The sequence below is a fragment of the Pleurodeles waltl genome, chromosome 9, assembly GCF_031143425.1.
Source record: "Pleurodeles waltl isolate 20211129_DDA chromosome 9, aPleWal1.hap1.20221129, whole genome shotgun sequence".
NCBI lineage: Eukaryota > Metazoa > Chordata > Amphibia > Caudata > Salamandridae > Pleurodeles > Pleurodeles waltl.
In genome coordinates, this window is record NC_090448.1 from 957,064,164 (window position 1) to 957,079,028 (window position 14,865).

General features: G+C 44.1%; 1 protein-coding gene across 1 annotated transcript in view; it reads left to right on the plus strand.

Moving 5' to 3' along the window:
- PPP2R5C (protein phosphatase 2 regulatory subunit B'gamma) overlaps window positions 1-14,865 on the plus strand; it is a 1,141,542-nt gene that overhangs the window by 58,923 nt on the left and 1,067,754 nt on the right. Inside the window, exon 2 of the mRNA XM_069208343.1 lies at window positions 13,018-13,083. Coding sequence (XP_069064444.1) covers window positions 13,018-13,083 — 66 coding nt within the window. The remainder of the gene's footprint in view (window positions 1-13,017; window positions 13,084-14,865) is intronic.

The window sequence follows — 14,865 nt, forward strand, 5'->3', positions numbered from 1 at the left end:
AAGGGCTGCAGCATGTCTTATGCCACCCTGGTGACCCCTCACTCAGCACATACACACTGCTTGCCAGCTTGTGTGTGCTGGTGGGGAGAAAAATGACTAAGTCGACCTGGCACTCCCCTCAGAGTGCCATGCCAACCTCCCACTGCCTGTGGCCTAGGTAAGTCACCCCTCTAGCAGGCCTTACAGTCCTAAGGCAGGGTGCACTATACACAGGTGAGGGCATGTGTGCATGACCAATATGCCCCTACAGTGTCTAAGCAAAACCTTAGACATTGTAAGTGCAGGGTAGCCATAAGAGTATATGGTCTGGGAGTCTGTCAGACACTAACTCCACAGCACCATAATGGCTACACTGAAAACTGGGAAGTTTGGTATCAAACTTCTCAGCACAATAAATGCACACTGATGCCAATGTACACTTTATGGTAAAATAAACCCAGAGGGCATCTTAGAGATGCCCCCTGAAAAACATACCCGACTTCCAGTGTGGGCTGACTAGTTTTTGCCAGCCTGCCACACACCAGACATGTTGCTGGCCACATGGGGAGAGTGCCTTTGTCATTCTGTGGCCAGGAACAAAGCCTGTACTGGGTGGAGGTGCTTCCCACCTCCCCCTGCAGGAACTATAACACCTGGCGGTGAGCTTCAAAGGCTCACCCCCTTTGTTACAGCGCCACAGGGCATCCTAGCTAGTGGAGATGCCCGCCCCTCCGGCCACTGCCCCCACTTTTGGTGGCACCGCTGGAGGAGATAATGAGGAAAACAAGGAGGAGTCACCCCCCACTCAGGACAGCCCCTAAGGTGTCCTGAGCTGAGGTGACTCTTAGTTTTAGAAGTCCTTCATCTTGTAGAAGGAGAATTCCCCCTATAGGATTAGGGATGTGCCCCCCTCCCCATAGGGAGGAGGCACAAAGAGGGTGTAGCCACCCTCAAGGACAGTAGCCATTGGCTACTGCCCTCCCAGACCTAAACACACCCCTAAATTCACTATTTAGAGGCTCCCAGAACCGATGAAGATAGATTCCTGCAACCTAAAGAAGAAGAAGGACTGCTGACCTGAAGCCCTGCAGTGAAGACGGAGACGACAACTGATTTGGCCCCAGCCCCACCGGCCTATCTCCTTACTTCAAAAACTGCCCCGGTGATGCATCCAACAGGGACCAGCAACCTCTGAAGCCTCAGAGGACTGCCCTGCATCTAAAGGACCAAGAAGCTCCTGAGAACAGCGGCCTTGTTCAAGAAATTGCAACTTTCTGCAACAAAGAAGCAACTTTAAATACCCCGCGTTTCCCGCCGGAAGCGTGAGTCTTTCCACTCTGCACCTGACGCCCCTGGCTCGACCTGCAGAAAACTAACACTACAGGGAGGACTCCCCGGTGACTGCGAGCCCGTGAGTAGCCAGAGTTGACCCCCCGGAGCCCCCACAGTGACGCCTGCAGAGGAAATCTAGAGGCTCCCCCTGCCCGCGACTGCCTGGAACAAGGAACCCGACGCCTGGAACCAGCACTGCACCCGCAGCCCCCAGGACCTGAAGGAACCGAAATCCAGTGCAGGAGCAACCCCCAGGCGACCCTCTGCCTAGCCCAGGTGGTGGCTACCCCGAGGAGCCCCCCTGTGCCTACCTGCATCGTTGAAGAGACCCTCCGGTCTCCCCATTAATCCCTATCTGAAACCCGACGCCTGTTTGCACTCTGCACCCGGCCGCCCCTGGGCAGCTGAGGGTGTGCTTTCTGTGCCTGCTTGTGTTAACCCCTCCCCCTCCGGGGCTCTACAAAACCCCCCTGGCCTGCCCTCCGAAGACACGGGTACTTACCTGCTGGTAGACTGGAACCGGGGCACCCCTAGTTCCATTGAAGCCTATGTGTTTTGGGCACCAATTTGACCTCTGCACCTGACCGGCCCTGAGCTGCTAGTGTGGTAACTTTGGGGTTTCCTCGAACTCCCAACGGTGGGCTACCTTGGACCCAACTTTGAACCCTGTAAGTGTTTTACTTACCTGTGAACTTAACATTTACTTACCTCCCCCAGGAACCGTTGATTTTTGCACTGTCCACTTTTAAAATAGCTTATTGCCATTTTTGTCATAACTGTACATGCTATTGTGATTATTCAAAGTTCCTAGAATACCTGAGTGAAATACCTTTCATTTGAAGTATTACTTGTAAATAGAAAATATATTTTTCTATATAAAAACCTATTGGCCTGGAATTGTCTTTGAGTGTGTGTTCCTCATTTAATACCTGTGTGTGTACAACAAATGCTTAACACTACCCTCTGATAAGCCTACTGCTCGAACACACTACCACAAAATAGAGCATTAGAATTATCTCTTTTTGCCACTATCTTACCTCTAAGGGGAACCCTTGGACTCTGTGCACAGTATTTCTTACTTTGAAATAGTATACGTCCTACACTGGGTAACCAATATAGCATTATACCCAATTACCAAAGTTATAAGCCTGTTACAGGTTAGGATTTATAAAAAGACAGAGCACCATCAACAACTGGTACAGCCCGAGGCAGAAGGGTTATAAAGCTATTAGTATGTTCCACCCATTGAGTGTGGAACACTTCAAGTTAAAAAGGAAGAAGAGACACTCAGAGCAGCTATAATAGCCAATTCTGGTCCTGTGGTAATGCATTGTCATCAGTAGATTTGTCATCATTCCAATATTCTAATATAGCATTGTAGCCTGCTTCCAAGTAATCTACTGGTTGAAGGACCGGGACGCTCGTCGCATATAAGGGCCACTAAAAAAGGGAAGGGCCTTTAACTGGTGTTGTCCACGGCAGAGGGTCTATAATGCTTTTAGAACATTCAATTCACTGAAGGTAGAATGTTCTGAATTAAAAAGGGAGAAACAAAAAGACAAACATTGGAATATTGGAGCAGAAGGCTTATTACAGCTATTATTGGCCCAAACAACTCTATTGTCTTCAGTGGAGTGGCCAGCATTCTAATGTTCTAATAAAGATTAGTTTTCTTTTAGTGAGAATTGAAGTCAATTGGAGACTTTTTAGTGTCTTACTGGATAATTGGAGTCTCTGTATAGATAGTGTATTTTGGATGTGTTATGTGTTTACATCATTCATCATTCACTCTCAGTACTACTTATGTTTGTTCTGCAACTGTGAAGGAATAGACCAAAATGGCTTTTATTAACTGTATCGCTATCTGGGCTACTATGACCAAAGGATTCTCTGTGTAAATATATAATTAAAATTCCAGTAGTGTTTTAATTCATCCTTATGAATCTGTCTCCCTTTGGAATTAATATGAATGCCATCTTCATTTCAGAAACATTGTAAAAATGGTGACATAAATATTTATGCTATCGATTTAGAACAGGCTGAGAAAATTACCAATGATGTTTTATTAAATATTTTACATTGAGAAAAAATTAGCAGGACCACATTTTTCCAAAAAGTGTTGTATGTAGGGGCATGGCGAGGGAGACCAAGATGGCGGGTGCATTCTAGAAACCCTCCCAGACCTCTTCTGTTATCCGTGAGCATCCTGGAGCCGACCTCACCAAAACAAACATACAGCCTCTCTCCTCCACTACCTTCTGCCCCGGCAGAGAGAGATGTATCAGATCTGCCAACCCCTGTTTGCTGCCAGCTCACCAACTGTCATGGCAGTGGCCTGCGCGGGGCTCTGACGCTTTGGCTGCGGAGAACCCGGCATGCTTTGCTCACTGAGGAGGAGGGAATGGATTCGCTGGTGGCACCTGGAGCGAGGTCAGGTGTGGTTTGTAGGTGGTCTTGTGGCATCCCGGATACCAACGATGGAGTCACAGCCCCATGTGCCCATCCCATATTCAAAATGGAATGGGGCTGAGAGCCCGGCGGAGCGCTTCCTGAAGGGGCGGACTGAGGTGAGCAGATTGGGGCCCCTGGCCCACTGGAAAGGGAGCTGCCAGTTGATTAGGAGACAGCACCCCTGGCTGTTTGTGTCCCTTCTCCTCTTTTTGGTGTCCCAGGGTGGCAGGCTAGGGGTGTACAAGAGGGCAGCACAGCATCTGTGGTCCCCCACGTGCACAGAAGGCTTCACCCGGGGGTTGGGGGGGGTGTCGCCCACGAGCTGCAACACTTGTGGGCCAGTTGTGTCTGAGTCACAGAAACAGACATCTTGCTGATGACCTAAGCGGGAGATGAGAACCCTAGTGGGTCCACTTGAGGCCCTGAAGCTTCTGGAGGCGTGACTGGCGAGGCCCCCCAGCTGCTTGAGCTGCCTCTTTGATGTATGAAGTAGGCGAGCTGGGGCCAGTTGACCTGATATCTGGACACTCTGCTTGAAGGAGGACCGCATACTGGACTCCTTGGTGTACCTTGGCACAGCCCCACAACAGATCCACTGCCTGGCTGCGGGCTATTGGTTTAGGGAGGCCTCTGCCTGCGACCTTATCCGAAACTTCCTGGAGAACCAGCAGGCCACCTCGCTATTTCATGGATTGTGATGGGCAAGGATGAAGAGTCCACATGTCCCATCATTCGAAGATTAATAAGTACACAACCCCCACCTCAGACCATTCGGGGAAACCTGGTACGGCATTCCTGCCTTGTAAGCATCTAGAGACTCTGGAAGTAGCAATGATCTTGCAAGCAATTCAGACCTCTTGAGAGATGGTCAAAACCAAAATTGCTGAGGTTGGGTAAGGCATTGCACTGTTCCTCCAAGAGCTTTGCAAGGTTGCCAGGAGAGTCATGGAAGTGAGAGTCTCTACACTGGAAGACGAAGTGAAAGACCCTAAGATGAAGATAACCAATCTCATCTCAGTCACCCATGCAGTGGAGGCCCAAAAAGAATATGCCAAAAACTGATTGCATTATAATAACTTGCGTTTAGTGGGATTTCCTGAGGGGGCCAAAGCTGCGGCCCCGTAAGCCTTCCTACATTGTTGGTTACGATTGTGGATTCCAGAAGGCTAACTCTCCAAATGGTTTTTATTAGAGTGTGCACACCAGGCCCTCACCCACCCTCCACGTCCCATGATCGCAAAGAACATCCGCTACCGTAATCAGAACATCATTCTGCGATGTCACGGAAGCCAGAATCACGATTTTTCCCGACTACAGAAAGAGAATTTGAAGACAACGTAAATCACTAAACGCTGTCAAAAAGAAACTGAGGGAGATGTCTCTACAACACATGTTAACTTTTTGTGCTAAGCTAAAAGTGATCCACCAATCTCGTTCCTACTTGTTCAAAACACCAGAAGCGGCCTGGGAATGACCTGCCGAACAGCTGCAGCTTTGCTGCCATGACCCTACAACCTTTGGAGGGAGAGACAGACTCGCGCCCTTGGTCCATTGACCAGAGACAAATAAAATCCGTAAGCCTGAAAGAACTCAGGCGGCTGAGAGGTTTGCTAGACCCTCAGATTTAGACTGCAGGGGTGTGGAATTTTTAAAATAATCTACTTGGCCAAGGGACAAAATGCTAATGAGATCTACATGTCCTGAAAAATCCACTTGTCCCACCTACTTCCTACATAAATTATAAGGGCTGACACAGAAACATGTAATATGTTTTTATTTTGTTTTTATTAAACCAATAACTATTCAGTGCTTCATAATCATGCTAAAGAAAAACTTGAAAAGCAGGTACATTAACCCTATTATCCAAAGTATAGAAATTGTATTGGAATATAGCAGTAAATGATCTTTTATGGGAAGCTGCTCTAAGACTCATTATTGACAATACTGCTTTGTGCCTCCTGTTGTAAGCCAGAGATCAATAGCTCTGCTGGAGTCATATTCCTCAAAGTTGTGCCATTCTATTTTAAGAAGCATTAGATCTTGGAGAATATCTTGATTTAACTGTGTTCTTAGTGGGTTCTTAATGACATTCATTGCAGAAAACACACGTTCAGCTTCTGCTGTAGAGACACTAAATATGAACATTATCTCCACGTGCTTTAATATATCAGTTAATTTAGAAGGTTTTGTTGCTAGCAGGGTGGAGTATGCGGGCAATACAGAAATGCCTTTGCTCTGAAAGCTTTTCATATGGGTCTTAAGTCCACAAAACTCCTCTACAATTGCCAACCGCTCGTCTGTGGTGAAAAGTACTTCAAGATGTTGAACAATTGCCTCAACATCAGAGAGCCCATATTTATACAGTTCCTCTCTACTCTCTGGCCATAGTGTATAATCAAATGCCTGAAATCCTTGAACTGGCATGGAATTAAAATGTGCAAACCTCTCATCAATGTACTTAACTACACTGTCAATGAGCTCACTGTCACTTTGGATTGTTGCTGCTGGTGGACAGCAGCCTGATAACTTTATTTCCCAGCCACTAGTAGAAATGTTTCCAAACCCTTTTTTCTTCAGAGTGGTACAGTTTTTTAAACTGCTGCATGTACTCATCCAACTCACTCTTAGGGCCTACTAGGGACAATGCACACCTCTCTACAGCAGGTGGAACATGCAATAAAAGCAGTTCATTAGACTGAAAGAATTCTGAAAGCTGAGACACTGGCTTCAGAACATCTCTCAGGCAGTAAAGGTTTTTTTTTATAAATGTAAATGTAGTTACAATTGAGAGGTACTTTTTTACCTTAGCAGCAGAATCCTCACTCCCAGCTGCAACCTATCCCAGGTGTAGAACCACTGTCTGCAGGTTTTGTTGCATGGCTGCCAAAGCTCGGGTTTTGCTGGATACCCATCTAACCTGTTTAATATCAGTGAAATGTGCAAAGTTTTCATCAATTATTCTTGAAATTTCTTTGGCATCTAGTCACCTCTTAGGACTATACCAGTAAAATTTGAAAATCCATTTCAAAGTTTCTTCAAACTGACAAATAGAGGGTTTGGATTTTACAGCGTCTAGAATCCCAAGCTGAAGTTTGTGAGCTACACAGTGGAACGGTAGAAGGAAAGGAATGTCTTTCTTTAGAAGTGCTGCAACTCCTCCCTTAGATCCCATCATAACTGCAGCACCATCCAAATAGATAGCTATTAGTGATGGGCCTGGATATTCTGTGGACCTCATTCCTACTAAATCCATAGATAACCTTCGGATTCCTTTAGCTATACCATCCAGGACACCGTGAGCATGTGCATGTTCAAGTGGAACAAGATCTGCAAATAGGGTGTAGGGTTTCCCATCACTGACTACTCTCACCAGCACAGTTTCCTGTTCAATGATGGCACTATCTGTGCTTCCGTCCGCAATAATGCAAATGAAGTGAGAATTTGAAACTATTTTTTTGATGGCCTGTCGAAGTATATCTGCCTCACATCTTATGAACTCTGAGGCCTTTTCATGGTTTGTATAATTTTCTCCTATATCCACACTAGCTTTCTCCATAGCCCTACTTATGGTTTCCATGTCTGAGAGTGGCTTACCTTGTTTTGCAATTAGGTAAGCATTGTTAAACAAGATGCTCAGTTTCTTTCTTTCTCTCTCCTTCAGCTTTTGCAGTGCTTGCATGATGAGGGGCTGCTCTGTAGGGGGACTGGAATTTGAGGTACTTGCTCTAAGATTCTGAGACTGCAACGCCGTTTCTTTCATTTCCTGGCAGTGCCGTGAAACACATGTCATATGTGCCCTGCAAGTTTCATGAACTCTAATTGGTTCAATGCGCAACTGGTCGCATCCACTTCAGAAAGCATTTCTACCTGAACCTGAATAGCTGACTGCTACAGTAGGATATTCTTTGGCAAATAGTGCAGTGCATATTTTATCCTTCTCCTTCCTGGCTTTCCTTCAGGGCTAGTCATGGCCAGGATTCCACCCAGTGAGGTTAGGTTAGGATTATGTGGGGTGGTACAACACAGAACCTCAGTTGTTTATTTTTGGTTTCCGTCTCCTGGTTGTTGTTTTTTATCAGTGTCTACTTCTTTTGAATCCAAAGTTGAAAAGACTTTGCTGAGACATATTTGCTGTCAACAGGACAAAGTGATCGAGTCTGAGACCACTCGATTCAGTTTTATACTCATGGTCCAGGAATGTAGAGCCAGTTGCAACAAGCCTTTCACATAGGAGTCTCCAATAAATCTAGAGACAGTTTTCCATTCTCTCTGAGAACAAGGGGCTGGGGCAGCCTGCTGCAATGAAGCTTTATGCTGCTATGGTTCGCAGTGATTTCCTGCCAAGTTGTGAACGCACTGAGTCTGGTGCTACACTTGCTGCATAGTAGACCTGGAAACCAAGAAAAGATTTACACTAAAAACAAGGATGTGGGCTTTGAAAAAGGACAAGCTTACCTAAATGGGATTCAAATCTGCCATTCGTGTTACCATAACAAAAATTCAAAAGTATTAGAAAGTATGTATAATTGACTGCTTGAGAAAGATACCTCTTGTGATTAATGTTCCTGCTAGGGAGAGAGATGGGAGTTTTCTCTAGTGGCAGCCATAAAGTTAGTGTACAGGGTTAATAAATATGCCTGCTGCAAAGAACAGATTTATATATCTTATGTCATAGTTAAGTGGATAAGTAAAGTCAGAGCTTTTACAAGTGCTTTCAAACAAATTAATGCATGTGAAAGCGGGCATTGGAAAGATGAGGGGCCGGGTGGTAGTGAGGGAATCGGCGGTGGTCATGGGGTGAGGGGGTACCGAAAAAGTCTGTCGCACAGGACGCCACCAGCGCTAATGCCGGCCCTCAACTGACGTCACAGTATGAACAACGACAGTGCAGACAAGGTCAAATGGAGGAAATTGAGCAAATCCCAGCAGCACTTTTTGCTGGGATTTTCACATTTCCTGACCTTCGTCATTTTGCATGTTTGCTCAAGCCCACTGTGATGTTAAAGAAACCAAATTTTTACATAGCAGAAAAATAGCATTAATTATTCAATATATAAGCAAAGGCAATACAAAACGGACGCTGAGCAATCTTCTCTGTGCACCTGCTTGTGGGATGTGTTTACCATTTGTGTCCAAGAATGAAAGGCTGAGTCAGGCTTGCAGGAATTTGAAATTGTGACTTCCAATCAGAGACAAGCGGGCATCTCACTGAGCCATCTCTGTAAGTCAACTCTGTCTGTGTGAGCCATACTTCTCTTGTCTGCAAAAATGGGGAGCGCTTAGAAGCTGGCTAAATGATTCTGTATTGAAAAACAGGACTTGTTATGTATAACCCAGAATGCCCCACGTCCCTTCTGAGGAATACCAATTATAACCATATTGGACAGAAGCACCAGTGGAAAGTGTCCAGCGCCTCAACTGCTCTTTCCCCTCTACTTCCATGTGTTTGGGCCAGATGCTTGTTCAGCTTTGTCTAGCTCCGCCTAACATACTATATTCAGGAGCCTCTTTTATATATATTTTTTTTATTTATTTTTTAGGGTTATACACAAATTACAAATGTACTGGTGCCACTAATGACTGAGTTTATTAAACATTAAACCACACCAGTAGATTAAATCAAAGTGTGTTTAAATTAGAAAATAGTTTGCAGCTTTCTGTTTTAATTAGACAGGCAGTAGGTGCCTTTATAGGGTGCTCTAGCCTCCTTGCCCCATGAAAAGGAGACTCTGATTTATGGTGCTCGAAGGAGGCATATGGTTTCCTACCCCTGCTTTGCCCCCTTTCTCTTTCCAGGCCATTAGGCAGGGCAGGACATCATCATTACAGAAACGTAAGTACGTACTTGTAATGACGATGGCCTGCCCTGCCTAATGAACACACGGGGAACAAGGCCCTTTACTGTTAAACAAAGACCTAAATGCCTGTGTGATGATTAGGCAGAGCAGGTCATTGTCATTACACATATGTATGTACTTGTAATGACGATGGCCTTGCCAGCCCAGTGATTAATTTGTGCTTGATGTTTCCGGTGCTGAGCAGCGCCACTTATTTTTTATGGCCGGCGCTTATTCTTCTACCCCAAGCATTTGCTGCGAGCAAAAGACACATATGGGAAAGAGGGAGGAAGAGGAAAACGAAAAAGCATCACAATGGGAGAAAGGAGAATGCTGCTAAAGTGAGCTGAAGGGGGAGGGAGTGCCAGTGGCATTAAATTGATTGAAGAGGCGGCCGCCCAAGATGGCTTCAGGATTACGCTGCCTCAGTATTCCGTGTTCTCACTTTTATTGAGCAGCCCCGGGTTTAAGAGGAGGGCTTTGAGTACCGGCATGTTTTAATTTACAAAGTTAGCTCGCCCCTGCCTGATCACACAGGTAGCAAGGTCCTTGTTTAACAGTAAATAAAGGGCCTTGCTCCCCGTGTGATCATTAGGCAGGGATGGTCATCGTCATTACAAGTAGGTATGTACATTTGTATAATGACGATGGCCTGCCATGCCTCATGATCACACGGGAGCAAGGCCCTTTATTTACTGTAAAACAAGGATCTTGCTGTCTGTGTGATCACTAGGCAGGGCAGGCCATTGTCATTACACGTAGTACATATGTGTAATGTTGATCGCCTGCTCTGTGATCACACGGGCAGCAAAGCCCTTGTTTAAACGTATGCATTCACGTACGTTTAAACAAGGACCTTGCTGCCTGTCATTAGGCAGGCCAGGCCATCGTCATTACACGTACTACATATGTGTAATGACGATGGCCTGCTCTGCAATCACATGGGCAGCAAGGCCCTTGTTTAAACGTGTGCGTTCACGTACGTTTAAACAAGGACCTTGCTGCCTATCATTAGGCAGGGCAGGCCATCGTCATTACACGTAGTACATATGTGTAATGATGATGTCCTGCTCTGCATTTAAACATATGCATTAAAAATATAAAACATATACAATTATAATGTAAGCCCAATAAAAACCTTTATCAGAAATAAACGTTTGGCATTAGACTGTAATGCTCGGAACAGCCTCTAGAGGACACCACAATGAAAATAGCATTTGTAAGAAACATGGTCATGTAATCATATAGTTAGCCCCTAGAAGGCATACTGCATGAAAAGAAAATGTCAGAAAGTAATGCACTGTAACCATATATTTAGCCCCTAGAGGGCATAGCGCATTACACATGTTTAAGGCTAGCAGGCCTACTGCAATGAAATTACAAACAAGGCCTTTAAAACACAAACTACTCCCAGCTGTAAAACAAAAGTTACAACCATGAGAGTGCCTAAAACGACACTGAACTCTATGGGATGGGTTATTATTTTGGGTTCCCCATTAACCTAGTGTGGGGACCAAGAGATGATTGAGACAGAAAGAGTACATTGTGGGGAGTGTTTTAAAGGTGGTCCCGTTGTCCCAGGAGCAAAAATGTTTTTTAAATGTAATAACCTGCAAAGCATTATGGGGCAGTTTTTTGTGCCTGCGAATATTGTAGTTTGGTGACTGTAATGCTCAGAACAGCCCCTGGAGGACAGCACAATAAAAATAGCACTTGTACGAAACATGTTACCATTTAGTTATCACCTAGAGGGCTTAACCAAATGAAAAGAGAATGGCAGAAAGTAATGTGGTGTAACCATATATTTAGCCTCTAGAGGGCATAGTGCATTATACATTATGGGGGATAGCAGGCCTCCTGCAATGATATAACAAACAAGGCCCTTAAAACACAAACTACTCCCACCTGTAAAACAAAAGTTCTGTCCATGAGAGAGCTTAAATAGACACAATGGTGGGAGGGGTTTATTTTTGGGGTCCCCACTAACCTAGTGTGGGGACCCAGAAATAATGTAGACTGAAACAGAACGTCGTGGTGAACAGTTTGGTGGTAGTTCCATTGTCCTAGGACCACCACAGGTTGAGTTCTGAGCAAAAATGTTTTCTTAAAATAATGGCCTGGCAAGTATTATGGGGCGAGTTTCTAGAGCACAGTGAATATTGAAGTACCGGCTCTTTTGTTGTATCGATTGAACCGCTTTGATGATTTCTTTGTTTTTTACGTAAAGCAGTGGTTCCCAACCTGTGGGCCGGGGACCACTGGGGGTCCGCGAAGCCTCCTCAGGGGGTGTGCGGCTGCTTAAAAAATTTAATAATATTAGGTCCCAGCTATCAGTTATTACTCCTTGGGGGTCCCCGTGTTCCAATAATGATTCAGTGGGGGTCCCCGGGCTCCAGTACTGATAAAATGGGGGTCCACAGAAGTCAAAAGGTTGGGAACCACTGACCTACAGTTTAATTTGTAAAACCAAGTCCTGTTCCATATGGCTCTGATACACCGTGTTTCTGTCACTATATGATGTTTATGTATGTACTGGTTAAGGATGCAACAGGGTGGTCTTTAACAGTCACATTTGTTTACAGTAGTCTCAGGGGACGTTTACCATGAGGCCCAGGGGGGAAGCGGTGGGGCTTATTGTTACCTATCCCGCCATGCCGCACAATCTCTGGGGGTCATATGAGTGTGGTAATATTCTCCAGCTCATGGCATCAATGGAGAGATGGCTCTGCTCAGTCTAATCTTATTGCATTGTATTTTTTGCCACTGGTGACAGAAGGGAGTTACCCAGATAAGCAAGAACTACAAATTTGATGTGGGCTTTTTTCTTTTTATTGATGTTCTAGAAGCTATAACATGTTCTAATCATGTTTTCGTCTCTGTCCTGCAAAAGATCATTATTTTGTCCGCATATTTCCTTTAGTTGAAGTTGTGTGCAGCAGGTTGTTCAGTATTGCCACACTGTGTCTGAAATGCACGTCTGTGTGACTTTCAAAAGGGATGAAAACTTGTTTTGATTAATTTCAGAAGCACAAATGAATCCAGTATAATTGGGATCTTAGTCTGTGTTGGCATGAAAGTTCCCTATTTTCAAATGGTGAATCGAATAACAATTTCCTTACATACCAGTAAGGAAGGTATAACCGTTATTGGTGCACGAGGGCCAAATCCATTACGGATTTTCTTTGGATAGCTACTCAATGTGGAAATGATTTATATTAATCTTCATTGTACAGTTATGCCAATGAGTGATCCAGAAAATGTGCAATGGATTCTGCTTTTGTGGCTCAAGGTTGGACACATATGTTGTGGATCACTGTTGTACCTGTTATGGACTACAGACCATTTCATGTCTGGTTTACAATAAAGTGTGCATGCAAAAGTCTAGAATTTGAAAATACGCATTTTCTGTCCTTTTTAGGAACCTCCAAAATCAGGGAAAGGTGGAAAAAGTGGAAAAGAAGGTATTGATAATCCGGATCATGAAGTAAGTACTGCTAATACATTCTGTCCTTTGCCCCTCGGTTAAAGTAATGAAAAAAGAATGGTTGGATAACATGGGATAAGAAGAAAACAGAATATAGATTCTCCATAATTGTTTTAGCTTGTGGAGTCAACACAGCCTTTTATAGGTTCTGAGAATTATTTGTAGAGCTGCTGTTATAAAACACATGAAATAAAAACTAGTTTTCATCTTGTTGCCTGGAAGAATAATGCTCATTTCAGCGATCGGGTTGTCTACATCCAGATACTACATTTGGTACTTGCAGGGTTTCTCAATGGCCTACATTTGGTTCTATCACTTTCATGACTTGTTCGGGGATAATAACTATGATCGGAATTTCAAGATTAAGTCCCCACTAAGCCAACTGTAGAGATGAAGGAGCATACCTCTCTTAAATCAAAATGCAATTTTCAAGTACTGCTTTTGGATAATGTAAGACGACGTACTTGTGAATTGTCTCTGTGGTCTATGTCAGTCATTAATGTTGATTATAGGACTTTGGACCACAGTGCAGTACACAGTTGAAGTGTTTGGCATGATGTTTGATTGCAGATCTTCGGCAGAATTTATTGTTGAAGCACAGCTGTGACTGAATGGTTTAACTGTCATGAATTGACACGCTCTTTTTCTAAAAAGGATTTTTATTTGTGCCACATAGAGCATCAGTGTAAAGGCGCATCTGGATGGACAGGCAAGACTGGATACCTAGGACTGTGTTCTTGTAAGTTCACAAGGGCCAACAAATAAAACAAGCATTAGTAAAGCCAATAGGCCTTGAATTAGGAAAGACGTCCGAAAGTTGTGTTTTAGCTTAGTTTTTTTTCTGCAAGCTCATGCCATAACAAACAAGAAGAAATGACGGCCTAAACATAGTTGCTGTATGCTTACAATAAAATGTTCTATTTTATAACGCACGTAGCCATTACCTATAATTTCGATAAAACCGAACAGGTGATTCCTAGCATTTACTCCTAACCGACAAAGAATTACCCGTTTAAAGTTTAATGCACATCACAGACAAATATGATTCTTACTGACACTAAGAAAAAAATATTAGCTTTCAGTCACTGTAACCTGAAGATATTGTTTAAACACACAAGGATGGCTAAAATAACAAAAAATGATAAAGAATGGAAAAGCATTGACAAAGTAAAATATGGCCCACCAGCCCCGACCCTAAAGTGCTCTTCCTTTGAGGTGGATGACCACGAAATTAGGTAAAATGCTGTCACATACAATGCAAGAAAACCAGTGGCTGAAGTGAGCCTACTCTTGGCCCCATGTTGTGTACTGTGGTTTTAGAAGAACAGATGAATGACAGTTAATGAATAGATGAAGAAGGTGGCTGTTTCAAAGACCCCCATGGATGTATACATGTATGTATTTTTTTATTTATGATTTTTTTATTACATGATGCTGGCGACAAAGCTAAAGCTGCTGTGGCTCAAACCTAAAAATTACCCCATCTCCCCTGCGTGATGTAATTGAGCAGGGAGAGATGCTCAATGGGTGGAGCTCTCTCCTGGAGGTAAGCTTCCACCCAAAGCCTGAGTTGCTCTGTCTCTACTTTGATGCTTGCTATAGGTCAGCCTTATTCTTAAGGCCTGCTTCAAGTACCTGTAAATATAGTTTTGGCAAATTTACTTAACACAAGTTGAAATGGCAAGCCAGATGAGAGAAATTTAACAGTTAGGAATCATGCAAACAGTGTAAGATGCAGTGATTTGTAGGCTACAAATAATGCAGTTTGTTTGGGCCGAACAA